General features: G+C 33.2%; 2 protein-coding genes across 5 annotated transcripts; both read right to left on the bottom strand.

Annotated features, from left to right (window-relative positions):
• Nucleotides 1-1,778: 1,778 nt before the first annotated feature.
• LOC131930734 (uncharacterized) lies at nt 1,779-17,118 on the bottom strand. Of its 3 annotated transcripts, none has more exons than XM_059287329.1 (5): nt 6,671-6,777; nt 5,200-5,284; nt 4,628-4,746; nt 4,184-4,210; nt 1,779-2,361 (listed from the first exon to the last, which is right to left on the bottom strand). In XM_059287329.1, exons 1-5 carry the CDS (start codon nt 6,738-6,740, stop codon nt 2,267-2,269), a joined length of 396 nt encoding a protein of 131 aa, XP_059143312.1. In that variant the 5' UTR covers nt 6,741-6,777; the 3' UTR covers nt 1,779-2,266. The 3 variants fall into 3 exon arrangements, with proteins under 3 accessions (XP_059143312.1, XP_059143311.1, XP_059143310.1); XM_059287328.1 differs by lacking the exons at nt 4,184-4,210; nt 4,628-4,746; nt 5,200-5,284; nt 6,671-6,777 and adding exons at nt 12,050-12,076; nt 13,225-13,343; nt 13,626-13,710; nt 17,030-17,118 and having other exon boundaries at nt 1,782-2,361; XM_059287327.1 differs by lacking the exons at nt 1,779-2,361; nt 4,184-4,210; nt 4,628-4,746; nt 5,200-5,284; nt 6,671-6,777 and adding exons at nt 9,822-10,222; nt 12,050-12,076; nt 13,225-13,343; nt 13,626-13,710; nt 17,030-17,118.
• LOC131930733 (uncharacterized) lies at nt 9,822-26,022 on the bottom strand. Of its 2 annotated transcripts, XR_009384165.1 has the most exons (7): nt 25,952-26,022; nt 25,495-25,577; nt 24,787-24,871; nt 23,334-23,452; nt 22,804-22,830; nt 21,467-21,709; nt 9,822-9,854 (listed from the first exon to the last, which is right to left on the bottom strand). XR_009384165.1 is itself a non-coding variant. In XM_059287326.1 (6 exons), the coding sequence occupies exons 2-6, from the start codon at nt 25,562-25,564 to the stop codon at nt 21,615-21,617; spliced, it is 396 nt and encodes a 131-aa protein (XP_059143309.1). In that variant the 5' UTR covers nt 25,565-25,577; nt 25,952-26,022; the 3' UTR covers nt 21,444-21,614. The 2 variants fall into 2 exon arrangements, 1 of the variants encoding a protein (XP_059143309.1); XM_059287326.1 differs by lacking the exon at nt 9,822-9,854 and having other exon boundaries at nt 21,444-21,709.
• Nucleotides 26,023-26,602: the final 580 nt, after the last annotated feature.

The following is a 26,602-nucleotide window of genomic DNA, read 5'->3' as shown; positions in this document are numbered from 1 at the left end:
ACATATTAAGATTTCTGAAGAGACAAGTGATCGTATGTGTTCTTTTTTATCCAAATATAATAATTATGTGTACATCTCCTTATTGCGTATGCATTTAGAAGCTCATTTTTATATTCTCAATCCACTATATATATATATATATATATATATATATATATATATATATATATATATATATATATAGACATATATATATATAGACATATATATATATAGACATATATATATATATATATATGTATGTATATATATATATATATATATATATATATATATATATATATAGATATATATATATATATGTATACATACATATATATATATATATGTCTATATATATATATATATATATATATATATATATATATAGAGAGAGAGAGAGAGAGAGAGAGACAAAATCTATATATATATAATACTCTTCTTGGAGACGATAGAAAACAAGCTTCAAGCGCGCCTAGCAGTCCCCTCTCTTCCTCTCTAGGCATATCGTAACCACCCCCACCCCCACCTGTTTACAATCTTCTTCTTTCTTCTTCTTTGTTCTTAATTATAAGTGTTTTAGGGGATCGAGATTTATCTGCCAGCGCGTTTGAACTCGAGACTTTGTTCGAATTTATCAACCATGAGCTTTTTACAATCGAAGAGCCGGGTTTAGTGACGGCTATTAGGGGCAGATAATTTAGTTTGAAACTATTTTCCCACGTTTTCTTTAACTTGCTTTCTCTGTGTCTGTGTTTCTGTGTTTGTCTTTCCAATCAAATCTTGCGATCGAAATTTCTGGCACTTCCCAGTTAGCTAGCGCGCTGAAATTTTCAGGGAAGCTTTCTTTTGGATGACCATAGAATATGCAATTGTTATTATTACTAAATTGATCAATGGAAACATTTTATTGAGCATTTTAGACCGCTGTATAATCTATATATATATAATTCTCCTCTGCGAGCCATTAGAAAAAAAACGAGCGACGCGTACCTCTCGCGCAGTGAAGCGAACGATCCCACGTCGCCACAGGCTTAGGGGCAGATAATTTAGTTTGAACCGAGTTTAAAGTTACAGGAGGTAGGCCAGTTTGGGGGAGACGATATGGTCGAGTGGTTGGCCACATGAACCCACTCGACACGGGTTCAAATCTATGTGTTCTAGTCAGTAACGTATTCACAAACGATTTTTTTTCGAGTTGTCTTTTTACGAGTTGTCTTTTTACGAGTTGTCTTTTTACGAGTTGTCTTCGTTTACCCAAAAAAAAGTGAAAAGATAAAATCGATAGCAAGATTTTAATGCAAACAAACAGACAAAGACTAAAAAGTAGAAAATAATAATCATTAAAAAAGTTTTAAAAAACCCACGTTTTCTGATTGAACTAAAAAGTAGAAAATAATTGCTATACATCACAATAATGCAAGCGATCACTCTACTATAAGCGATCAAAAACGTGGGGCGCCGTGATTTTCTTACAGTTTCTAATACTGTTGACTCTCTACAAGCTCCCTAATAAAAGTCAATAGTATTATCTAATCAATAGTAATATAACTTTTACTTCGGCGCCCCACGTTTTTGATCGCTTATAGTAGTGATCGCTTGCATTATTGTGATGTATAGCAGTTATTTTCTACTTTTTAGTTCAATCAGAAAACGTGGGTTTTTAAAAACTTTTTTAATGATTATTATTAAACTTAGGGGAATTAACTAAGAGGAGGCTGCTTTCACGGGGAATGGGGGGTGGGTACGGATATAACCAAATCGATTAAGAAAATAAACACAAATCCATTTCTCAGAACTACAAATAAAAATTATTTTTATTTTATTACATAAACAAATCAGATGTAGTTAAAAACATTTTCATAAATGTTACGAGTCAAACTTATAGCACGTTAATTATATTGTTTCTCATTTAATGGCTGTAGATTTATTTTCATTATTTCAAATAAAAATATAAAATACAGCCATAAATGTCAATGAATCTTTGGAGATTTAAATGTGTATTTTTAATGGTCATTCAAATTATAAGACGTGTCAAGTTTATAAGTATTGCTGGTGCTAATTTTATTTCTTAAAGTATTTCATTATTAACATTTTTTGGCAAGTATTTTTATCTTTATTTTGAAGTTAAAATTCACATTTATCAAGGTTAAATACACATAATGTTTGTATGATTTTGAAAAAAGAAAAAATGTTTTAGCATACAATACATAAACAATCAAAGTTATCACAAACATAAAAAGGCTTTTGTGAAAGAAACACTTTAACAAAGAGAAATGTGTGACATTCAAAAAATCTTGATCAAAATCGACACCGTGACCAAGGCGAGCAGGTTCAAAGCTGATGGCAGTGTACTGATGCTTGTGGCGCCATTTTTGTACTCTTGAAAAAAAAATTGAAATTAATGTAAAAATGAATTATCACTCGTATTAAAACGTACTTTGTTAATTAATATTCCACGGCGTAGCTTCGCGGTAGAGCGCTAGATTGCTCTCTCTCTATATATATATGGAAACGGGCTCAGAAGGTTGACTTCCATTAGCCAGGCAGGCCTCAGTGTAGCAAACTCCGACCACAATAGTTTCCCACACATCGGTCGCTACTTCCGTCGGCTCTCACCGGTCTTTCCTTCCCCACCCACCAGACGCTGTTGGCTACCACTAGCCATTCCGCACCCATTAGGGGGGTCATGGGTTTGGTCCGACTAGTGGCACTCTTCCGAAGCCACGTGAAGGCCGCAGCTTAAAGTCAAAATATCTGGTTAGGGTCGGGAGCAAACCCTTTTTGGTTCCCGGCAGTCTTGCACCTCTCCTCCCTCACGCTATTATGTAGGGGACTTGGGAGTCCGACGTACCAGGCTCTAGATTTCTATCCGGAAAGACTCGAGTTCAAATCCGGGTTCAAATCCGTAGAACGTCACAGAGTCTACTCACCTCTGGTGGACACTTAACTCAGATTAGGAAAAGTCAAGTCTACTTCACTTGCCCCAAGGACTATCCTTTTAGGAAAAGGGTCTCTCTTTCATTATTAATATTAATATTACTGTTAGTATTCTTGTTTAGTATAAATATCGTCATCTCTAAGTAGAACAGAAGTTATTAACAACAGATGTCCACTTAAACTACTCTAGAGTAAAATATGAAAATAAATAATGTCCTGTTTGAAGAATCTCGACATGTTTACTTCGTTTTTAGAGTTTTTAGAATTTTTTATTATAAAAATTCATAAAAAACGTTTTAATAACAAGCTTTTATGTAATAATGCACTAAAAAGTAGAAAATAAATTATAGACTACTATTTAAATAACTATAAAGAAAAGCGTGGGTCACTTTAGTATCTATTGGATACCATTACTAATGTTAAGGAAGACACCCACGCTTTTTTTTTATAGTTATTTAAATAGTAGTCTATAATTTATTTTCTACTTTTTAGTGCATTATTACATAAAAGCTTGTTATTAAAACGTTTTTTATGAATTTTTTTTTCAGTACTTTACATGTTTTATTTACAATAGAGTTACATGACTAAAAACCATTGCGTGCCTATTGAACGTGATGGCGCAGCTATTGAACGTACCGTGACGGCGCAGCTATTAAACGTGATGACGCGTGTGGTGTGGTTGGCTAGACATGCCTACTAATTCGGTCCACATTTTAATTAATTCATAAAAAATTAATTAGGCATCCAATTAAGACAAATTAAATTTTAGATTGCATTGTCTTCATGTCTTGACCCACGTGTCAAATGTGAATCGTATCGGTCAAGTAGAAGTTTCCGAATTTTCACTCCTTCGTTTCGATCTAGACTGACGACAGACTGGCGACGACAGAGGAAGTGAGTTAAATAAAAGCTTGTAAAAACTGAGTAAATCCCGCAATGTATGTGAAATGGTTTGTTACAGGGGTTCAATAATTGATCCAGTATCGATAATTTAATAATGACCAGAATGGACATGTAAAGATTCCCCTGGCTTACATAAAGTACTTCTTTCTGACTTTTTCTCCTGGGGGGGGGGGGGGGAGGGGGACACTGGTAAAGTATATATTTTCTATATAAATTCCATCTCTTTCGGAGGACGGTAAGCTTTCTTCGGGGGGCCTCAGCCATCCCCTTCCGATCTAGCCAGACTGGCGACAGACAGAGAAAGCAAGTTAAATAAAAGCTTGTAAAAACGGACAATAAGATAAAAGAACTGTTTACTTACTGTTGATGAGGTCGGCTGCAGTAAATGCTGAAAGAAAAGTAAACGATGTATTTTATAATGGTTGGTATCTGAATATAGTAATATACCTACTTTAACTCTTCACGAGATATGACTTTACCAAGCATGAAGAAGCCTGTCAGTTTTATATGCAAATACTAACGAAATATGTAGTTTACACTGTGAATTATTTTCCTTCAGATTTAATCTACGCCTTGCAGGTTTTAGTTCAGTGGGCTTACAGTCTTATAAGTTTTAGTTCCAGTGGCTTATGTCTTAGGCTTTAACTCAGTGGGCTTGTGTCTCTTAGGTTTTAGTCCCGGGTCCTACGTCCTTGAAAATTTGACTACAGTGGAAATATTGAAGGTTTAGCCCACAGTCCGTGTGTATCAGTTAAGTAGGCATTCAGCTGATTACATTAAAACAAATGAAGAAAATATAACTCACAGCACTTAAGTCCTAACTGACTAATCTCTGAACTCAGCCGCTCGATTAATTCTGTCTCCATTTCTTTTGTTATGCCGCAGTTTTGTTGAAATATACAAGCGACTACAGTTTGCATGTCACTAAAGAAAAGGCGAGAAAAATCAGTTGTTATATTTAACAAATATATTTTTATACGTATATATATATATATATATATATATATATATATATATATATATATATATATATATATATATATATATATATATATATATATATATGTTGTATATAATTTATGTTTTTCAGCGGTACTTTAGTCACTGGAGAATTAAGGTGCGACAACAACAACCACTCCAATTTTTAACCAAAATCGATATTGTTTCAAATAAAGTCACTGCATATGTTTTGTTTGTAGCAGTTTTTATACTTTCAGTTGTAACATTTTCAATGTCGTAAAAGCACAATTTAATATCGATAAAAATAAAATCTTGCGCTTAAACAAATACATATGCTTGCACTTAGACATAGACATAAGTCATTGTAATTATATACCAATCGTTTGTTAAACCTATTTCGATGTTGAATACACTTACTTGCAAATGGCGTTTTCATTAGAGGCGTGACTTACAACATTTTCCACGAATGTAGTGTAGCACTGTGTTACTCCAGAAAGGCAGTCTATAACAGCACAACAAAAGATTTACATAAGGAAGTTATATAGGCCTGTATATGTATATGTATATATATATATATATATATATATATATATATATATATATATATATATATATATATATATATATATATATATATATATATATATATATATATATATATACGCATCTCTGCGTTATTCTTTACTTTTAATGTGTCATGGTTTAGTGGTCAAAAAGAAAATATACAAGTTTTGCTTGATACTCAATACTTAGATAATTATTTTGCTATAGGCCTACATAATTCTTAAGACAAAATAAACCGGGAGTTATCTCCCCTAAACTTTCTCTAATATTCTTATATAACACTATGTAGGATGGCAATTCGGAACATAGACATGATTTTTAATTACTTAAACTTTTAAAAATAGAATAGAATCTCGTCGAAAAAAGAATTGCGTACCAAGCGAACGCCAAAACAAAATGTGCATAATAGTGCGGAATACTATTAGTACTTTATAAATTAACACGCGTTTTTTGAGAAATCAGAAATAGCGTAAATTACTACTTACGGTTAACGAACATTACTGATAATTTGACAGAAGGGTAGAGAATTAGATCGTGTAATTACATGTGCAATTTCATTTACCTATCTGAAAAAGTACTTAAGTTATAGGCTTTTGAAAAATTCAAAGTAGAAAAAGTACCACTTCCGGTTATCTGAAATTGCTCAAAAGTTAATACGGATCTACGATTTTGATAAAATACTTATATATGAAATTTTTATCAACCTAGCTGTAACGTAACTCAAGTTATTGTGTTTGCAGACAGACAGACAAACACACACACACAGACTTATGGACAAGATTGCAAAAATATGTTTTTCCGACTCAGGGAGGTGTAAAACGTCGAGATTTGTAAAAATCTTGATTTTTTTTTATTTTTTGCAAGATTACAAGACTTTCTCTATACTTCGTATATACGGGAGAGTAAAAATAACCCATATAGCAGGTCACAAAATACTTTTTGGAACATTAATATCAGATCGATTTTTTTAAAATATATCATGGTTTCAATGATAAAGTATTGTTTATCTTATTCTCTAAATTTGCAAATGTAAAGATAATATGGATAACCCTATGTTCACCTCTACTCTTCTCACTTGTTACTCATCAGAGCTCCGGGGACGTGCTGAATTCGAGAATAGACTTCTTTTCATATTGGTAGACGCGCGCCCTACCTCTCGACAAGTCAGTTCCAGTTGAAATATTTATATTATTTTTAGAAGGTGTATAACTCTCCCCTATCATTGAAACTATGTTGCAGATAGTATTTTTTTAATTCATTAAATCAACTTTTTAAAAATGTATTATGTACTAAACTTTATGAGAACCAATTAGGTTAAGCGTACCTCCTGAAGTTTGTCCAATAGTCATCAGCAAGACAAAAGCGGTAAGACACAAGAGTTTCATGGCCATCATTTTAATTTAAAGATCTGTATGTGAAATATGTAGGCCTATGATTTAAAGAAAACAAAATAAGCCTATGATTTAAAGAAAAAGAAATCATAAAACACACTGAATCATTACTTCATAATCTTCTTATAAACTGTTGCTTTTTTTTTTAAAGAATCATTTTTCGTTCTTAATCCTAGAGTAGGAACGGATTTCCTCAACGTGTCAACTTATCATGCGCCATATGACGCCGTTGACTCCGTTTTCAACCTGCTTTTCTTTTGTTTTATTTTTGGAGTTATCTCTCCTAGAAGAGTTGCTGTTCCCAGCTGTCAAGCCTCGAGATTTTTCGGTTAACTAACAATGTGCTTTACCGACTCGACCTAACCGATTCCTTCCTCAATTAAATAACTCTGTTAAACTGATGTAATAATAATATAACTAAATTAAATAATCTAGGCCTAATTACAGATAACACAAAATTGTATTTCCTAGGATTTGTAAATAATTTTTTGTCATTTTCAAAAAATTAAAGAAAATTGTAAATTTTTACAAGGTTTATAAGCCTGTCCGATTATTATTACTTGGTTGACTTTAAACAATAAGAGTTGATTTAAGTTTCCTAGCTCCAATAATCTACAGTTTTAATGCTTTAATCTTATGGCTGAAAAACAAAAAAACAATGAACGAATATTAAGTCGTAAATAAAAAAAAAACCTTACCACTTGAACTTTAACAAGACAAACAACTGAGGCGCAGTCAGTTACCTTAATGACGTGAATAGACCTCTCTTTGCGCATGCTCGCGTGACATTAATTGAAAACGAAACTGCGGCCTGCGCAAGCGTTCGTAGTAATAACAGGCTAACCCGCTTAAGTCTTTACCCCATGATAGGGATAGGGGAGAAGAGGTTAGTAGAATCCCATAAAGCTGATACCTCCCCTACAATAAAAAGTAAACACGTAATATCACAAACACAATGACTTTTTAAGGCTGTATAACAATTGATAATATCCAAAATACTGGATAATGCAATTACAAATGGTGGAAACAAAAGAACACAAGATGAAACCAGTTTGCTGAACTATCAAGAGCCACAGCCTATATATGAAGGAGATCGATCTTATCTGTTGATTACCAGTTGTTGTTTTTTTTTGTCCAGTCTCTATTTAAGCAACAGAATAAAGGTGTCAATGTTTTTATTATCATTCTAATATTATATTTTAAAATCAAATGTATTTTGTAAAAAAAAAAAGAAAAATGTACATTACGAATAAAAAATTAATTTATTTAAATATAAAATTAGTTTTGTTTTTCGTTTTAAACAGCAGGGTCAAATACAACAGCGATTTATTAAAATGCCGACACACTACTTTACACGAAAGTATTTTACAACACTGCTTCAGCATGTTTGTTGAACATATAATTTTTATAATGCTACATAAAAACATTCTATATAAATATTTATCTGCTGTACGAAAGCACTTGTTAATTTTTATTGTGCCCTGTCCGTCTAAAGATAACGAATGCAAGGGACGTTACCTTTAATAAACTGGCAAAATTTAAATAGTTTGAAACTTTGCTCTCCCCTCGTAAGTATTGTAAGTGCAAAATCGAATAGCGGAAGAGTGGTCGAACGTTCACAATTGAGAACATATTTTATGTATTAATCCGTCAATCTTTTGACACGGAGAAAAAGAAATGGCCAGCGGATTCAGGGGATTTTTAATATTGCATTAACTTGTCTTTTATACATGTACATTAAGATGGTCTAGTTTGTCCAAAAATGTTCTAGCAATGTTTAATTATAACTTCGAAATCCCCATTATTCGAACTCTTTGTTGAGAACGGTTTGAAAAATATTTTCAATTTATACGATATTAAATTATTATTTTGATTTTTTTGCCGTTGTTCGCCATCCTTGCCGATGAATATCATTCTTTGTTCAAACATTTAATAATTAGACAGATTGAAAGTCGATGTGAAATTTTTTACGAAACATTAATGTTGGTCTGTATAGATTGCAGGATGCTAGCTATTCTTATACTTTGAAATACAATCTATAATCAAAACGAGACTGTATCAAAATCTGACCTTTGGTGTTTCGTATTAGAAATGAATTGTTTGTGTGATAGTATAATACCCGGTCTTATATGGTGGATGATAGAATGCGTAGGGGGTGTCACCTAGTCGAATTTAGGGGGAAGCTACATTTGTTGACCGTTAGAACAATGTGGGTGTTCCAATGTATCCAGTATTTATTCCAATGCTTTTCTAATTAATATATAACATTTTCATATTTACTATGTGTATTCTAATCTTTTGTAAATAAAGATTTATTGTTTGATAAGAAACTAAGTTAGGTTTAATCAAGGTACCTACAGCCACAGCTGAATATCTCAACATATAAGCTTTGTTTTAGATGTTTCATTACAAATGCTACGTAACTGAGTTAAAGATTTGTAGTAGGTCTGAGTTACGATCTAGATTCCTCGAAGTTTTAGAGCTCCAAAAATTGTTATTCAGCTCTAATGGGTATCGAAATCATGTTAAAGACAAAAAATGCGGCTGATCAGCTTTAATTCATATGCCAAGAAACAATTAAACTCTACTTCGCCTCCCAAATCGCTAAGTGTGAATAGGATCCTTTACTTTTTGCTTGTACTAATTGTTATAAATATTTATAAACTGCATATGGTAAGAATAATCTAAAAGTAATAAAAGAGCAAGTAAAAAAAATATTTTCCAGCAGAGTGGAGCATAGGCGGATAAATAGAGATATTGTATCTAGAGTTCTCTTGTCTTCCTTCAAGTTCGACTTGTATTGTTTCTTTAAAAAATTTGTTTAAAGAATGTTTGCACTCTCTGTGGATATCTTTGTAATCCTTTATAGGCTTAGAAAATAAACACAAAGGCATTCCAGAGTATTAAAAAACGCAAAAACACCCCATTATGTTTATTTTTTATTTCATAAACAAATACGATATGTAATTAAAACATTTTACATAAATGTTACGAATCAAACGTGTAGCCGTTAATTATTTTTTTTTCTGATTTAATGACTGAAAGTTTTATTTCTAAAGAAAAACAGCCATAAATATCAATGAATCTTTGGAAATATAAATGTATTTTTTAATGGACCTTCCAATTATCAGACGTGTCATAGTTCTAAGTTTTTGCTGGTTCTTTTTTTTTTATTGTTAAAGAATTTCATTATAAAAATTTAGTTTGCAGAATTTATATTTTTAATTAGAAGTTAAAAATAAAATTGTAGATGTTAGAAACAGAAAAAGTTGGTATTAATTTGACAAAAGAAAAATGTTTCAGTATACACGACATTAACAATCAAAGTAGTTACCAACATAAAAAGGCTATTGTGAAAGAAACACAGTAGCAAAGAGAAATGTGTAGCATTCAAAAAATCTTGACCAAGATCGACACCGTGACCAAGGCGAGCAGCATCAAAGCTGATGGCAGTGTACTGATGCTTGTGGCTCCATTTTTGTGCTCTTGAAAAAAAATGTGAAATAAAAAATGTAAAAATGAATCAGCGCTCTTATTAAAATGTATTTTATTAATTAATATCAATATTAGACGGCGTGGCTTAGCGGTAGAGCGCTAGAAAGTCTCGAGTTCGAGACCTGGTTTAAGTCAAAAGAGCGTCCATCCAGCTATGATGGGTACCTAGCTCAAGAGGCGTCGCGAGGTGGGGTGGGGGTCCGAACCGCAGCGGGTGACATCGTGTAGTGGGGTGACACCAAGGCAAAACAATTGCAAATAATTTAAAACATATATGCTTTTTGTCAATGTAATGAATGATTAATCAAAGTAAAAAAGTATGTGACACCACATCTAATAAATTTATATGACAACGTTGCTCTTTTCCAATTCAAATATAGTTGGATGAAAAATTTACTCCATTTGGCAAAATGGCAGGGGGATGACGTGACACCTTTACAACTATATATAAACCTATTTAAACATTATATATATATATATATATATATATATTTATATATATATATATATATATATATATATATATATATATATATATATATATATATATATATATATATATATATATATATAATGTGCCGTTCCGGGTGGCACCCGTCCTAGCGACGCCACTGGGAAAATTATGTGGTTTAGATCACAGAAACGTATGAAATCTACTTCACTTGCCCCATAGTCCGACATTTTAGGTAATGGATCTTTCTTCGATAATTTTTATTAACATTCCTTTTACTGTTAGTCTACTTGTAAAATATAATTATAGTTATCTAAAATTGGAACAGAATAGATAAACAGTTGTCCACTTAATTTCTTTCGAGAAAAAAAAATTAACCTTCCTGTTTGAAGACTCTCGCACCGTTAAAGCTGGGTTTAAATCTTGTCCGTATGTCTCTGTGTGTGTATGTATGTCTGTGTGTCTGGCTGTGTGTGTGTGTGTGTGTAAACACAGTAACTTGAATACCGTTACAGCAAGGTTGATGAAATTTTATATATAAATATTATATCAAAATCGTAGACCTGTATCAACTTTTGAGCGATTTCCGATTATCGGAAGTGAAACTTTTTTTACTTTCAATTTTTCAAAAGCCTATAACTTAAGTACTATTTCAGATAGATAAATGAAATTTTACATGTAAGTAAAATATCTAATTATCTGCCTTCTATCAAATTTTGAGTAATTTACGAGCTCGGAAGTATTAGTTTTCGCTATTTCCGATTTTTCAAAAAAGGCATGTAAATTAATAAAATACTAATATTGCGCACTATTATATACATTTTGTTTTGCGTTAACTTGGTGTACAATTCTTTTTTCTACGATATTCTATTACATTTTAAAAAGTTTAAGGGATTAAAAATAGATTCAAAATCATGTCTATATCCCGAGTTGCCACCCCCTGTTATTTTATATAAGAATATTCGATAAAGTTTAACGGAGATAACTCCCGGTTTATTTATTATAAAAATATCCCACGATGTATGTGAAATGGTTTCTGTTACTGAGTTTCGATAATTGATCCAGTATTGATAATTTAACAATGACCAGAATGGACATGTAAAGTTTTCCCTGGCTTACATACAGTGTTTCTTTTAAACTTTTTTCTCACGGAAGGGAGGGGGTGGACTAATTTTTCCAGTGCAGGGAGACATTGTTAAAGTGTATATTTTCTATGTAAATTCCATTTCGTTCGGGGGACGGTAGATTTTCTTCGGGGGCCTTAGACATCCGCTTCCGATCTAGCCTGACTGGCGACAGACAGAGGAAGCAAGTTAAATAAAAGCTTGTAAAAACGGACAATAAGATAAAAGCACTGTTTACTTACTGTTGATGAGGTCGGCTACAGTAAATGCTGAAAAATATTTTCTAATGTTACATTTCATACTGGTTTATATCTGAATATAGTGATATATATAACTCTTTCACGATATATGACTTTACCAAGAATAAATATCACTTTTTTACTTTCTTGTATATACGAAGTATAGAGAAAGTATTGTAATCGTGCAAAAAAAAAAATCGAGATTTTTACAAATCTCGACGTTTTACACCTCACTGATACGGAAAAACATAATTTTGCAATCTTGTCCGTATGTCTGTGTGTCTGTGTGTCTGTCTGTCTGTCCGTGTGTAAACACGATTACTTGACTACCATTACAGCTAGGTTGATGAAATTTCATATATAAGTATTTTATCAAAATCGTAGATCCATATCAACTTTTGAGCAATTTCCGATAACCGGAAGTGGTACTTTTCCTACTTTGAATTTTCAAAAGCCTATAACTTGAGTACTATTTCATATCGATGAATGAAATTTCACATGTAAGTAAAAGATCTAATTCTCTACCTTCTGCAAAATTTTGAGTATTTTCCGTTGACCGGAAGTAGTAATTTACGCTACTTCCGATTTCTCAAAAAACTAATATAAATTTTTAATGTACTAATAATATTGCGCACTATTATGCACTTTTTTATTTGGCGTTCACTTGGTGTGCAATTCTTTTGTCTACGAGATTTTATTCTATTTTTAAAACTTTAAGTATTTAAAATGGATTAAAAATTATGTGTTTAGCCCGAGTTCCCATCCCCTGTTAATTTATATAAGAATATTCGAGAAAGTTTTGGGGAGATCACTCACGGTTTATTATTAAATACAAACGAAATATCTAATTTACTAAGTGATATATTTAACTGCTGAATTATTTTCCTTCAGATTTAGTCTAGGCTTTATGTCCTGGATGATTTAGTACATTGGGGTTACAGTTTTGTAGGTTTTAGTCCAGGGGACTTATAGGCTTGCAGGTTTTAGTTCCGGTGGCTTATGTCTCATAGGTTTTAATTCAGTGGCCTTATGTCTCTTAGGTTTTAGTCCCAGGGCCAGTGTTTTTTGAAAGTTTGAGTACAGTTTATATATTGAAGGTTCAGCCTACAGTTTGTGTTTATCAGTTAAGTAGGCATTCGGTTGATTAGATTGAAACAAATGAAGGAAATGTAACTCACAGCACTTAGGTTCATGCTGCTTTATCTGTGAATTTATATGCTCGGTTAATTGTGTCTCCATTTCTGCTGTGAAGCCGCAGTTTTGTTGAAATAAACAAGCGACTAAAGTTGTCATGTCACTATAGAATAGATTAGAAAAATTATTTGTTATATTTAACAAATATATTATATGCGTATATGTATATATATATATATATATATATATATATATATATATATATATATATATATATATAATCTTTGTATATATGTATTTCAGCGGTACTATGGTCATTGCACTTACGCTGACTAGGCACAGCCACAGCAGTAGACGAAGACGTAAGCTTAAACATAGACATATTAGTCAATGTAATTATATACTAATTGTATGTTAAACCTATTTCGATGTTCAATACACTAACTTGCAAATGACGTCTTTGTTGGAGAGGTGGATCTCACCCTTGTCCATGTATTTTGTGTAGCATTGTGTTACTCCAACAGCGCAGTCTATTTCAACAACAAAAGATTTAAATTGTGCAGGTATATCTATCTATGTTACATCATACAACAGTGACACAATTAGAGACTTCATAACCTAGGGCAGATTTTACACCAGTACGCAACTGAGGAAGTGTCATTAAACTTCTGAAGTGATCATGGCTGGATTGCGCATGCCCACTAGTGTGCGTGAATGGTCAACTGGACAGCGGCTACGGGGGTTTCCCCTTCCGCCCGAGTAGAGTATATAAACTGACCGCTTGGATTTTTCTTTCTTTTGACCGAAGTAGAATGTACATCTAGTTCTGGTCAGTTACTCGCTGTGCGCTTGTCGAACCTCGTGCGTGGAGCGAGGTTGCTTTTGTAACTTTGGATGTTTTGTATGTAATGTTTTGTATGTATTGTTTTGTTCGATGTTTATTTTGTATGACATGTTTGTTTCGTGTGGACATTAGGTGGCGTTTCGGGATAGGAAGGTTGTCTGTGTGGTCAGAGCCTAGACTATCCGAGGCATCGAATGTAATTAATATTCCATCGAATGTTGTGTTTTGTTTGTTTACTGTTTGACTAGGATGTTTTGGATTTGAAGTAATGTTTACTTTTTTATAGTTGGTTCCATTTTCATATGAAAATAAAACTATAAGCTTTATTTCATGTGTGTATTTTATTTATACAAAGGTTAGGGTTTAACTACTGTGGGGTTAACCACGGTTGCACTGACCGGACAGTTTATTTAGATAAGCCTAGGAAAGGTCGATAGAAAAGGTATCCCCCCCTTTAGCAGGGCTTACACTAGGTATTCTAGATTGCGCATGCTCGCTTGGTATTCAGCCAGCCAACCAATCGTACAGCCTGAGCTAACCATCCTGATCCAATGAAAATCAAACAACGCTCCAAGACTTAATCGAGTTATTTTTATTGATTGAAATGTAGTTGATCATGGACAGAATGGATGGCCGCATGAAATTTAGGTCAAGGTAAAAAGGTGGTGAGGGGAGGGTGTCTGTACACAGACATTGAACTCCAGATAAAGACAAATCAATCTGGAAAACATATAAGCACCCTCTCTTTCAATACATGGACTCACTAGACTTATACATGATTCTTAAAACACTATATGCAAATTAATATGTTTTTTTAAACTAAGATGAAAAGGCTATTTAACTTTAGAAGTTATTTTACAAAAAAAATAACATACATAATTATAGTTTTAGGTGGTGGGGCTGTCTTAGAAATAGCTTGCAGTTTTATGTAATGTAACGTAACTTAACGTAAATGATAAATATTGCATGCATCCTTTCAGTGTAATCTAAAATCAACATGAAGCTGAAAAATGTGTTACCGATTATAAGGTTTTATGTAAGGTGGGGGGGGGGGAAGATGGTGGATAATATGGTGGTTAGATTATTTCTGGTTAATTTTTAGTAGTTGTTTTTATTACAAAATACGACCGCCATCAAAGGTACAGTAGGGGAAACAGAAAAAAATAACAGTCACGAAACTAAAACGTGTCCCTGCAATCGGTCTCATAACACTTAAGCTTTGCCCACTATAACTGATGCTAATAGGGCTTGTAAGTAGGGCACAGACTTCTTGTTGTCGTACTTGCCGGCTAGTATTTTCAAAAAAAAAATCCATATTATAATAAAAAGGTAAAAAAAAAAAACCCACAAAAATACTAGTTTACAATATATGGGCTAATTTAAAGGCTAAGTTTAATTATGTTTGTTTTTTTTAGTTTGTAATTTTTATATCGAATCCCCATAAATTTGTCCTTAATGAATAATTTCAATATTAACATATTTTAAGCCTAAGGTAATTAATTTGATTCTATTATTAATGTTTTATAAATGTTGCATTTTGGGTATACTTGGTATGGTGTTTTTTTTTTAATGTTCTAAGAAATGTTACGCTTATGTTTTAGAACATTAATTATAGATTGGTAATATAATCAATAAGCTTCCTTTTGTGTAGGGTGAAGATCAGAAAACCTAACTAAGCACATGCTAGATTTATGTTAGATTAAAGACGACATCTAGGTAATTCAAACGCTTTGATCTTGCACAACAGAAAATTGAATTGTAATGAGAACTGCACAGCTGTTTGAGATTTGACTTTAAATTGTTTTTAGCTCGATAAAGATCTAAAAAACACACGCAGTGCTTTTTGAAAACACTAAAATAAGGGGTCGTCCATAAATGACGTCACACTTGTAGTGGGGAGGGTGGGTCACTAATTTTGTGACGGTGTGTGATGAGGGGGAGGAGGGGGTTCATATGGTGCGAATTCACACTTTTGCGTTATAAAAAGCAATGTTTTAAAACGAATTTTAGACGTTATTTTGCTTTTTAACGAACTGTTTCAATAAATTGTAAGAGGAATTAATTAAAATACTCTATTTTGACAGAGTTCAGACAATATTTTTGAAAAATATCGATGTTTAAAAAATTCAACTGCAGTTTTGAGGGGGGTTGTAAGCTGAGGTGTGACGTCATTTTAGGGGGGGGGGGTGGTCTGGCTTTTTGTGACGATGTGTGACGGAGGGGAGATGGTAGGTAAAAACCGTCAATTTATGTATGACGCCTAAGGAATCCCTACAATACTATTTGCGGGAGAAACAATATTTGGTGCTTCTTTCTCTCTCTCTCTCTCTCACTCACTCTCTACATACACACACATATATATAAATATAAATATAAATACACACACACACATATATATATATATATATATATATATATATATATATATATAAATACACGCGTCTTTGCGTTATTCTTTACTTTAGCTGTGGCAAGCTTTAATGGTCAAAAAGAATATATGCAACTTTTGCTTGATACTCAATACTTAGATAATTGTTTTAATGTAAGCATGCATAATTCTTAAGACAAAAAAATAACCCCTATAGCATGTCACAAAACACTTTTTGGAACATTAATATCAGACCTATTAAAAAACACGTCATCTTTTCAATGATGAAGCATCGTTTATCTTATTCTCTAAATTTGCAAATGTAAAGATAATATGGTCAACTCTATGTTCACCTCTACTTTTCTCAATTGTTGCTCAACAGAGCTCCGCGGACGTGCTGTGGACTCAAGAACGGTAAATGTATTCGAAAATAGACTGCTTTACATATTGGTAGACGAGCGCTCTACCTCTTGACCAGTCGGTTCCAGTTGAAATATTTATATTATTTAGAAGGTGTATAACTCTCCCATCTCATTGAAACTATGTTGCGAATAGTATTTTTTTTATTTAATCAAATCAACTTTTTAAAAATGTATTATATACCAAACTTTATGAGAACCAATTAGGTTAAGCGTACCTCCTGAAGTTTGTCCAATAGTCAACAGCAAGACAAAAGCGGTAAGACACAAGTGTTTCATGGCCGCCATTTTAATTTAATGATCTGTATGTGAATATTGTAAGTCTATTATTTAAAGGAAACATATAACCCTATGATTTATAGAATTAGAAATCATAAAACACACAGAATCTTTACTTAACATCATCTGTTTGTAGTTGGTTGCTGTTTATATTTTTTTAAGAATTCTTCTTCGTTCTTAATTCTAATGTTAGAAGGGGTTTCCTCAAACACAATAACGTGTCAACTTATTATCTGCTTTTCTTTTATTTTTACTTGGTTGACTTTAAACAATAAGAGTTGATTTAAGTTTCACAGCTCCAATAATCTACAGTTTTAATGCTTTAATCTTATGGCTGAAAAAAAAAAAATACTGAACGGCAATTAAGTCGTAAATATAAAAAAACTTACCACTTGAACTTTGACAAGACAAACAACTGAGACGCAGTCAGTTACCTTATGACGTGAACAAACTTCTCTTTGCGCAGGCTCACGTGACATTAATTGAAAACGGAACTGCGCAAGCGTTCGTAGTAATAACATGCTAACCCGCTCTAAGTCTTTACCCAATAAAAAGTAAACACGCAATATCACAAACACAATGACTCTTTAAGGCTGTATAACAATTGATAATATCCAAAACGAGCCCACCCGCTGCGTATCATACGCCGCTATTTAGTTTTTTTTTTCTACTTTTCAGTAATTTATAATTTGTGAATTCGACAGTACCAATTCTGCCACTGAAAAAACACTAAACCCCCCCCTCCCCCCCCCCCCCCCCCACGTGAAAGCAGCCTCCTCTTAGTTACCTCCTCTAAGTTTAAAATCGTTTCAAACTAAATTATCTGCCCCTAATAGCCGTCACCAAACCCGTCTCTACGATTGTAAAATGTAAACAGCGTGACCACAGCTCACCAGACAATGTGGGGGTGGGGTGGGGGTGGTAGTGATAGTGATAGAGAGAAAGAGAGGGGACTGCAAGGAGGCGCTTGCAGCTTGTTTTCTAACGGCTCCCAGAAGAGAATTATATATATATAGATAGTGGATAATGCAATTAATACATGGTGGAAAAAAAAACAAGATGAAACCAGTGTTGTCACGCCCTGGTTAATTTCAACTCAAGAACGACTCGTGTTTACGTTCAATACGTTTATTCGGTCTCACATATTCACATTACAGAATAGCCCTCGACCTAACTTCTACCAACTAACCCCTGACAATCATTCACTCCAACTTTTATACCTCATTCGACCTTGGGATAACAATACATAAACACAGCGGGTTAACAATATTCTAGGGTAAACTCAACTCACACACGCACTCTCCCCTAATTCTAGATTATTCTATCCTATTCTAATCTAACCTACAACTGAAGTGTGCTGAACTATCGAGAACCACAGCCTATTTGGTAGGAGATCGATCTTATCCGGTGATTACCAGTTGTTGTTTTTTTGTCCAGTCTCTATTTAAGCAACGGAATAATAGTGACAAGTTTTTTTACTATAATTGCAATGCATTAGATTCATGTATAAGATTTAAATGATATATTTTAAAATATATTGTATTTTGTAAAAAAAAGAAAAAGTTACATTAAGAATAAAGAATAAACGTATTAAAATTTAAATATAAAATTAGTTTTGTTTTTCGTTTTAAACATCCGGATGAAATGCAACAGCGACTTATTAACATGCCGACACACTACTTTACACGAATGTATGTTACAACACTGCTTCAGCATGTTTGTTGAACATATATTTTTACATAATGCTACATAAAAACATTCTATATACATTTTGTATCTGCTGCATAAAAGCACTTATTAATTTTTTTATTGTGCCTTGTCCGTCTACAAATAACAAATGCAAGGGACGTTACCTTTGATACAACTGGCAAAATTTAATTAGTTTGAAACTTTGCTCTCCCCTCGTAAGTATTGTAAGTGCAAAATCGAATTGCAAAAATTGTGCATGTATCGAGCTGTCATTTTTTTTATTCAAAAGAATTGATTAACGGATTCAGGGGATTTTCAACATAGCCGTAACTTGTCTTTTATACATGTAAATTGAGATGGTCTAATTTTTCCAAAAAATGTTCTAGCAATGTTTAATTATAACTTCGATTTCCCCATTATTCGAACTCTTCGTTGTGAACGGTTTTGAAAAATAATATGAATATTTCAAGTTAAACGATGTTAAATTATTTGATATCTTCCGACACTGTTCGCTATCGTTGCGGATTAATATCAATCTTTGTACAAAATTTTAAAATATTAGACCGATTGAGAGTCGCTGTAAAAAATTTCACAAATATTCCATGTAGTCGGTAGGCTATAGATTGCGGGATGCTATTTGTATACTTTGAAATACAATCTATAATCAAAACGAAGCTATAGCAGACTTGACAAATGGTGTATCGTATTAGATGTGTATTGTTTGTTTGATAGTGGAATACCTGGCCATAAGATGTGTATGTGTGGACGATTAATCTTAGATTTTGCATTGTAAAAGTAAAAGTAAAGTTTCCCTTTCAAATGTGAAGTAGAGTTCACTTGTTTCTATACACAGCCGCATTTACCTTTCCTAGCGTGAGTTGGATGGACTCAAAGACGGTCTACTGACTTGAAACGGGATTCGAACTTAAGACTTACAAGTTAGCAGTCCAGCTCTCTACCGCTAGACCACTCCGGTTTTGCATGCTTTTGTCGAATTCGCTCACTGACTGTAGTGTGAAAATGCGACGGTATATATGGTGGATGATAGAATATGTTAGGGGTGTCACCTAGATGAATGTAGGGGGAAGCTAACTGATGTGGGTGTTCCTATGCATCCAGTATTTAATCCAATGTTTGTCTAATTAATATTGTAGTTGTTTTGTCAAGGATTATATTAATAATTTATTGTTATCATAGACATATTTATATGTACTGCGTGTATTCTAACCTTTTGTAAATAAAGTTATTTGTCAAGTAAGAAAATATGTCACGTTTATTCAAAGTACTTACAACCTCAACTGAATATCGTAACATATAAGCTTTGTTTCAGATGTTTCTTTACAAATGCAACCTGACAGAGTTAAATATTTATTCTAGTTGGTCTGGATGATTTATGGTCTAGGGACCTCGAATTTTTAGAGCCCACAAAATTGTTATTAAACTCTAAATCATGTTAGAGACAGAAAAGGCGGCCGGGCAAAGTACTTATTAGCTTTCATTCATATGCCGAGAAACATTTAAACTCTACTTCGCCTCCCAAATCGCTAAGTGTGAATAGGATCCTTTACTTTTTGCTTGTACTAATTGTTATAACTATGTATAAACTGTATTTTGTAAGAATAATCTAATAGTAATAAAAGAGCAAGTAAAAAAGTATTTTTCAGCAGTGTGGAGCGTAGGCGGATAACTAGAAAAATTCTATGTAGAGTACTCTTGTTAAAGTTTGATTTGTATTGAATCTTTTCAAGCATTTGTTAATAGAATGTCTGCACTCTCTTTTAGATATCTTGGTAATCCTTTAAAGGCATAGAAAATAAACACAGAAGCATTAACGAGTACTAAAACAAACGCAAAATAAAACATTGTTTTTACTTTCTCGTATATACGAAGTAGCCTATAGAGAAAGTCTTGTAATCGTGCAAAAAAAAAAAATCGAGATTTTTACAAATCTCGACGTTTTACACCTCACTGATACGGAAAAACATAATTTTGCAATCTTGTCCGTATGTCTGTGTGTCTGTGTGTCTGTCTGTCTGTCTGTCCGTGTGTAAACACGATAACTTGAGTGCCGTTACAGCTAGGTTGATGAAATTTCATATATAAGTATTTTATCAAAATCGTAGATCCGTATCAACTTTTGAGCGATTTCCGCTAACCGGAAGTGGTACTTTTCCTACTTTGAATTTTTCAAAAGCCTATAACTTGAGTACTATTTCAGATAGATAAATGAAATTTCACATGTAAGTAAAAGATCTAATTCTCTACCTTCTGTTAAATTTTGAGTAATTTCCGTTGACCGAAAGTAGTAATAAACGCTACTTCCATTTGGCGTTCACTTGGTGTGCAATTAATTTGTCTACGAGATTTTTTTTCTATTTTTAAAACTTTAAGTATTTAAAATGGATTAAAAATCATGTCTATAGCCCGAGTTCCCATCCCCTGTTAATTTTATATAAGAATATTCGAGAAAGTTTAGGGGAGAACACTCCCGGTTTATTTTATTACATAAACAAATATGATATGTAATTCGAAACATTTTACATAATTTTACGAAACAAACGCATAGCCCTCAAATATTGTTTCTGCTTTATTACTTTAATGGCTGAAGATTTTATTTGTAAAGAAAAACAGTCATAAATAGCAATGAATCTTGGGAAATACAAATTGTAAATGTATTTTTAATGGACCTTCAAATTATAAGACGTGTCACAGTTCTAAGTATTAATTTGACAAAAGAAAAATGTTTCAGTATACAAGACATTAACAATCAAAGTAGTTACCAACATAAAAAGGATTTTGTGAAATAACACATTAATAAAGAGAAATGTGTGGCATTCAAAAAATCTTGACCAAGATCGACACCGTGACCAAGGCGAGCAGCATCAAAGCTGATGGCAGTGTACTGATGCTTGTGGCGCCATTTTTGTACTCTAAAAAAATATTTGAAGAAACAATGTAAAAATGAATCTGCACTCTTTTTAAAATACTTAATAATTAATATTAATATTAGACGGCGTAGCCTTGCAGTAGAGCGCTAGACTGCTAACAGGAAATCGGAAAGTCTCGAGTACATATCCTGGTTAAAATCTGTAGAACGTCCATGAATCTACTAAACTCTGGTGGATACCTAACTCAGGTTAGGGAAAGAAAATGCGGCTGGGCATATAGTACAGACCAAACTATACCTTTATATGCTGAGGTCTCAGAAACATATAAATGCTACATCACATGCCCCATGTCCCGTCATTTTAGAAAAGAGATCTCTCCTTCATTACTTTATTAACATTCATATTACTGTTAGTAAAAAGTAAAGTCCCTTTTCAAACCTGACTGTCTATGGGGAAGTGAAGTGGAGTTCACTTGTTTCTGTGACCTCGGCATATGAAGAGATGGTGTGTCAGCACTATGCCCAGCCGCCTATACTCTCCCTATCGTCCCTGAGTCCACCCAACTCTGATGGGTACCTAACTCACGTTAGGGAAATAATTACTGTTAGTATACTTGTTTAATATAAATAAAGTCATCTATAAATAGAACAGAAGGGATAAACAACAGATGTCCACTTAACTACTTTCGAGGAAAAAAAATTAACTTCCTGTTTGAAGAATCTCGGCATGTTTTTAGAGTTTTTAGATTTTTTTATTATGAAAACTGAGTCAATCCCACAATGCATGTGAAATGGTTTATGTTACAGAGTTACAATAATTGATGATCCAGTATCGATAATTTAATAATGACCAGATTGGACATGTAAAGTTTTCCCTGGCTTACAAACCGTGTCTCTTTCAGACTTTTTTATCCGTAGGGTGGGGGGGGGAGGGTGGACTAAATTCTTCCGTGAAGGAGGACACTGGTAATGTATACATTTTCTATATAAATTCCATCTCGTTCGGGGAACGGTAGGTTTTCTTCGGATACCTCAGCCACCCCCTTACGATATAGACAGACTGGCGACAGACAGAGGAAGCAAGTTAAATAAAAGCTTGTAAAAACGGATAATAAGATAAAAGAACTGTTTACTTACTGTTGATGAGGTCGGCTGCACTAAATGCTGAAAGAAAAGTAAATGATGTATTTCATAATGGTTGGTATCTGAATATAGTAATATACCTACTTTAACTCTTCACTAAATATGACTTTACCAAGAATAAAGATGCATGTCACTTTTTTATTAAATACAAACGAAATATGTAATTTACACAGTGATATATTTAACTGCTGAGTTATTTTCCTTCAGATTTATTCTAGGCCTTATTTCCTGGATGATTTAGTACAGTGGGCTTACAGTCTTGTATGTTTTAGTTCACTGGGCTTGAAGTTTTGTAGGTTTTAGCCCAGTGAAATTATAGGCTTGCAGGTTTTAGTTCCGGTGGCTTGTGTCTCATAGGTTTTAATTCAGTGCCCTTATGTCTCTTAAGTTTTAGTCCCAGGGCGAATGACTTTGAAAGTTTGAGTACAATGGATATATTGAAAGTTCAGCCCACAGTTTGTGTTTATCAGTTAAGTAGGCATTCAGATGATTAGATTGAAACAAATGAAGAAAATATAACTCACAGCACTTAAGTCCTAACTGACGCAGCTGTGAATTCATCTGCTCGATTAATTGTGTCTCGATTTCTGCTGTTAAGCCGCAGTTTTGTTGAAATACACAAGCGACAAAAGTTTGCATGTCACTAAAGAATAGACAAGAAAAATTAGTTATCATATTTAACAAATGTTATTATATGCGTATATATATGTATGTATATATATACGAGAAAAATGGCCCGTTGAGGAAGGATACAACGGGCGCTAGGTTGATAGTGCTGTCTATTTTCTCGGTACTTTAATTTATACAAAATATAGTCATATGCATATCCCTAAACCATGAACCTAATCTCATTCATGACAAAAGTCGCATTTAGAGTTTCTTTCAGGCAACTCTACTTGCGAGGAGGGGGCTTTGCCCCACCCCTCTCCGGGGAGGAAAAAGTCTGAAATAAACACCGGTCGCATTTGTAGATCATACAAACTAAAGGAAGAATCTGGGCGGGGCTTCGCCCCTACCGGAAGAGATGCTTGGAATAAAAAACTGCACGCTAAACGCTTTTTAGATTAGAAAAGTTCCCCCCTCCGGGGAGGAAAAAGTCTGAAAGAAAGACTGGTGTCGCGCTTAGCCACTACCCGAAGAATTGCATTAAAGAAATTGCAAGAAAACCACTTTTTAGATCAGACACATTAATTAGGCGGTACTTTTATTATAGAGTATCGGTGAAGAAATTTCTTTTGAGTTGGGGAGGGGGGGGGGCTCAGACGTTCTTACGCGGGGGTGGGGCTTCGCCCCTACCCGAAGAATTGTATGCAAGAAACTCTTCACGCAAACCATTTAGATTAGACAAAATTGCCTTTTTATTCAATGTTTACTCGAGAATCAATGACGTCATATTACTGTGTGCACTCTCCGGCTTGATATTATTTTCTACTCTATGCTAAATGTGACGACGTCATACTTCGTTTTTCGAATTACTTTGCATGTTTTTAATTTGCTTGTGTTTTCTCTAGAGCTTTCTTGTCAGATACATAGATAGATACACAGATAGATAGATAGATAGATACACAGACAGCGAAACTATTAGTATTAATATATATATATATATATATATATATATATATATATATATATATATATATATATATATATATATATATATATTGTTGTATAGGCGTTACTTTAGTCGTTGGAGAATTAAGGTAGTAGAACAACAACCACTCCAATTTTCAACCAAAATCAATACTGTTTCAAACAAAGACACTGCAGATGTCTTGTTTGCAGCACTTTTGATGTCATAAAAGCACAGTTTAATATAGTTAATAATAAAATCATGCGCTTAAGCAAATACACATGCGTGTACTTACGCTGAATAGGCACATCCACAGCAGTAGACTAAGACATAAGCATAGACATAGACATAAGTCATAGTAATTGTATACCAATCGTATGTTAAGCCTAATTCAATATTACACTCACTTGCAAATGGCGTTTACATTAGTGACGTGGCTTGCAACATTTTGCAGGAATGTGCTGTAGCATTGTGTTAATCCAGATTCGCAGTCTATATGATCATAACAAAAGATTTAGATCAAGAAATTATATATATATATATATATATATATATATATATATATATATATATATATATATATATATATATATATATTAATGTTTATATACATATAAACGTATATAAATAAATATTGAAAGATAGAGAGAAAGAGAGTTGTATATGTTTATGCATATAGAGTTGTGTAGTATAAATCTGAAAAATGTGCGGGCGTTTGGATTTAGTTCAAGGCAGACTGTCCCTCACACTTTGAGGTCAAGAAATATATGAACTCTACGTCATCTGGGGAACGGCGAGATCGGATGCTAGAACGTACGTCTACTAACCTAAAGGTCTCGAGTTTGAATCCCGGATAGTGGCTGGGCATAGTGGGCATCTCTGTTAGATCATACAACAGCGACACAATTGCAGACTACAAAACTAGGGCCGAACTAGGGCCGAACTGAACAGAGGCAAATCAAGGCATTTGGGTGAGGGGTGCAAAGTACTGATGCTAATGTAATATTAGATTCTTTGAAATGTTATAAAAAAAAAAGTTCTTTAAGACAGTTTCTTTTGTAAAAGATTTCAGTAATATGGTTCCAGATTTTCATGAATACCACAGACCTACGTACCTCCTGTAGTTAGTCCAATTGTAACTGCGAAGACAAACGCAGTAATGTACAGTGTTTTCGTTGCTGCCATTGTATTGAAATATCTGTAATCATTTTAAAGTATTAATTATAGGAGAAGAAAATATTAACCCTCCCTAACAAGCCATTATTTCACGATAATTTGTACGATAATACTAAACCAGCTTTAATTTCTTAACCGAAATAATTACTAATTTGCAGGACTCATTTATGGTTTAAGGTTAAACAGATGAATGTTCCCTAAATTTTGGAAAAACAAAAGTTTTCGCGAAAATTATAAATAATGAGTGCCTAATTGTTTCGAACATAACTATTTAATTAACTCGTTTTTATGTGTGTTACTATGCCCGAATAAAAGCTCTTGTAAAATGGTTTTATCTAAGACGATTAAGTCACGTAATACAGGCACATCTATCAAGCTGTAAACGGAAAATCCTACCAGCTGAACTTCTCACAGGTACGCAACTGATGAAGTGTCATAAAATTTATGAAGTGATCATGGCTAGATTGCGCATGCTCGCTTGGTGTTCAGCCAGCCAACCAATCGTACAGCCTGAGCTAACCATCGTGATCCAATGAAAATCAAACAACGCTTCAAGACACCAGGAGTATTTTTATTTATTGAGATGCTGTTGATCATGATTAGAAAGGATGGGCGCATGCAATTTAGGTCAAGGTGAAAAATTGGGGTGGGGAGGGCGTCTGTTGACAAACATTGAACTCCAGAGAAAGACAAATCAATAAGAAAAATATGTAAGCACTCTCTCTTTCACACATACAATATATATATATATATATATATATATATATATACATACATATATATATATATATATATATATATATATATATATATATATATATATATATATATATATATATATATATATATATATATATATATATATATATATATATATATATATATATATATATATATATATAGGGGGCCCAGACATTTTTTTTGAGGGGTGGCCTTTTTTTTCTAGTTCCACCACTGATAATATTAAGAGATATTAGGGAGGTTTAGTCTGTATTTGTAGTATTCAATACAAATACTTAGGGTGGGGTCATTTAGAGGTTATGATTG

Source organism: Physella acuta, unplaced genomic scaffold, assembly GCF_028476545.2.
Source record: "Physella acuta isolate Inbredline_101_S28 unplaced genomic scaffold, ASM2847654v3 ptg001832l, whole genome shotgun sequence".
Classification (NCBI taxonomy): Eukaryota; Metazoa; Mollusca; class Gastropoda; family Physidae; genus Physella; species Physella acuta.
This window is presented reverse-complemented; position numbering and strand designations above follow the sequence as displayed.

What these genes read in the sequence shown, in the direction of transcription:
- LOC131930734 (XM_059287328.1), bottom strand. Translation starts at nt 17,099, where the DNA reads ATGGCGGCCATGAAACACTTGTGTCTTACCGCTTTTGTCTTGCTGTTG. An exon ending in GCAGCATGAACCTAAGTGCT is followed by an intron (nt 12,077 to 13,224) that starts GTGAGTTACATT and finishes AATATTTTTCAG; the next exon opens with CATTTACTGTAGCCGACCTC. An exon ending in TGTAGCCGACCTCATCAACA is followed by an intron (nt 2,362 to 12,049) that starts GTAAGTAAACAG and finishes TTTTTTTTCAAG; the next exon opens with AGTACAAAAATGGCGCCACA.
- LOC131930733 (XM_059287326.1), bottom strand. Translation starts at nt 25,564, where the DNA reads ATGGCAGCAACGAAAACACTGTACATTACTGCGTTTGTCTTCGCAGTT. An exon ending in AATGTAAACGCCATTTGCAA is followed by an intron (nt 23,453 to 24,786) that starts GTGAGTGTAATA and finishes TCTATTCTTTAG; the next exon opens with TGACATGCAAACTTTTGTCG. An exon ending in TGCAGCCGACCTCATCAACA is followed by an intron (nt 21,710 to 22,803) that starts GTAAGTAAACAG and finishes ATATTTTTTTAG; the next exon opens with AGTACAAAAATGGCGCCACA.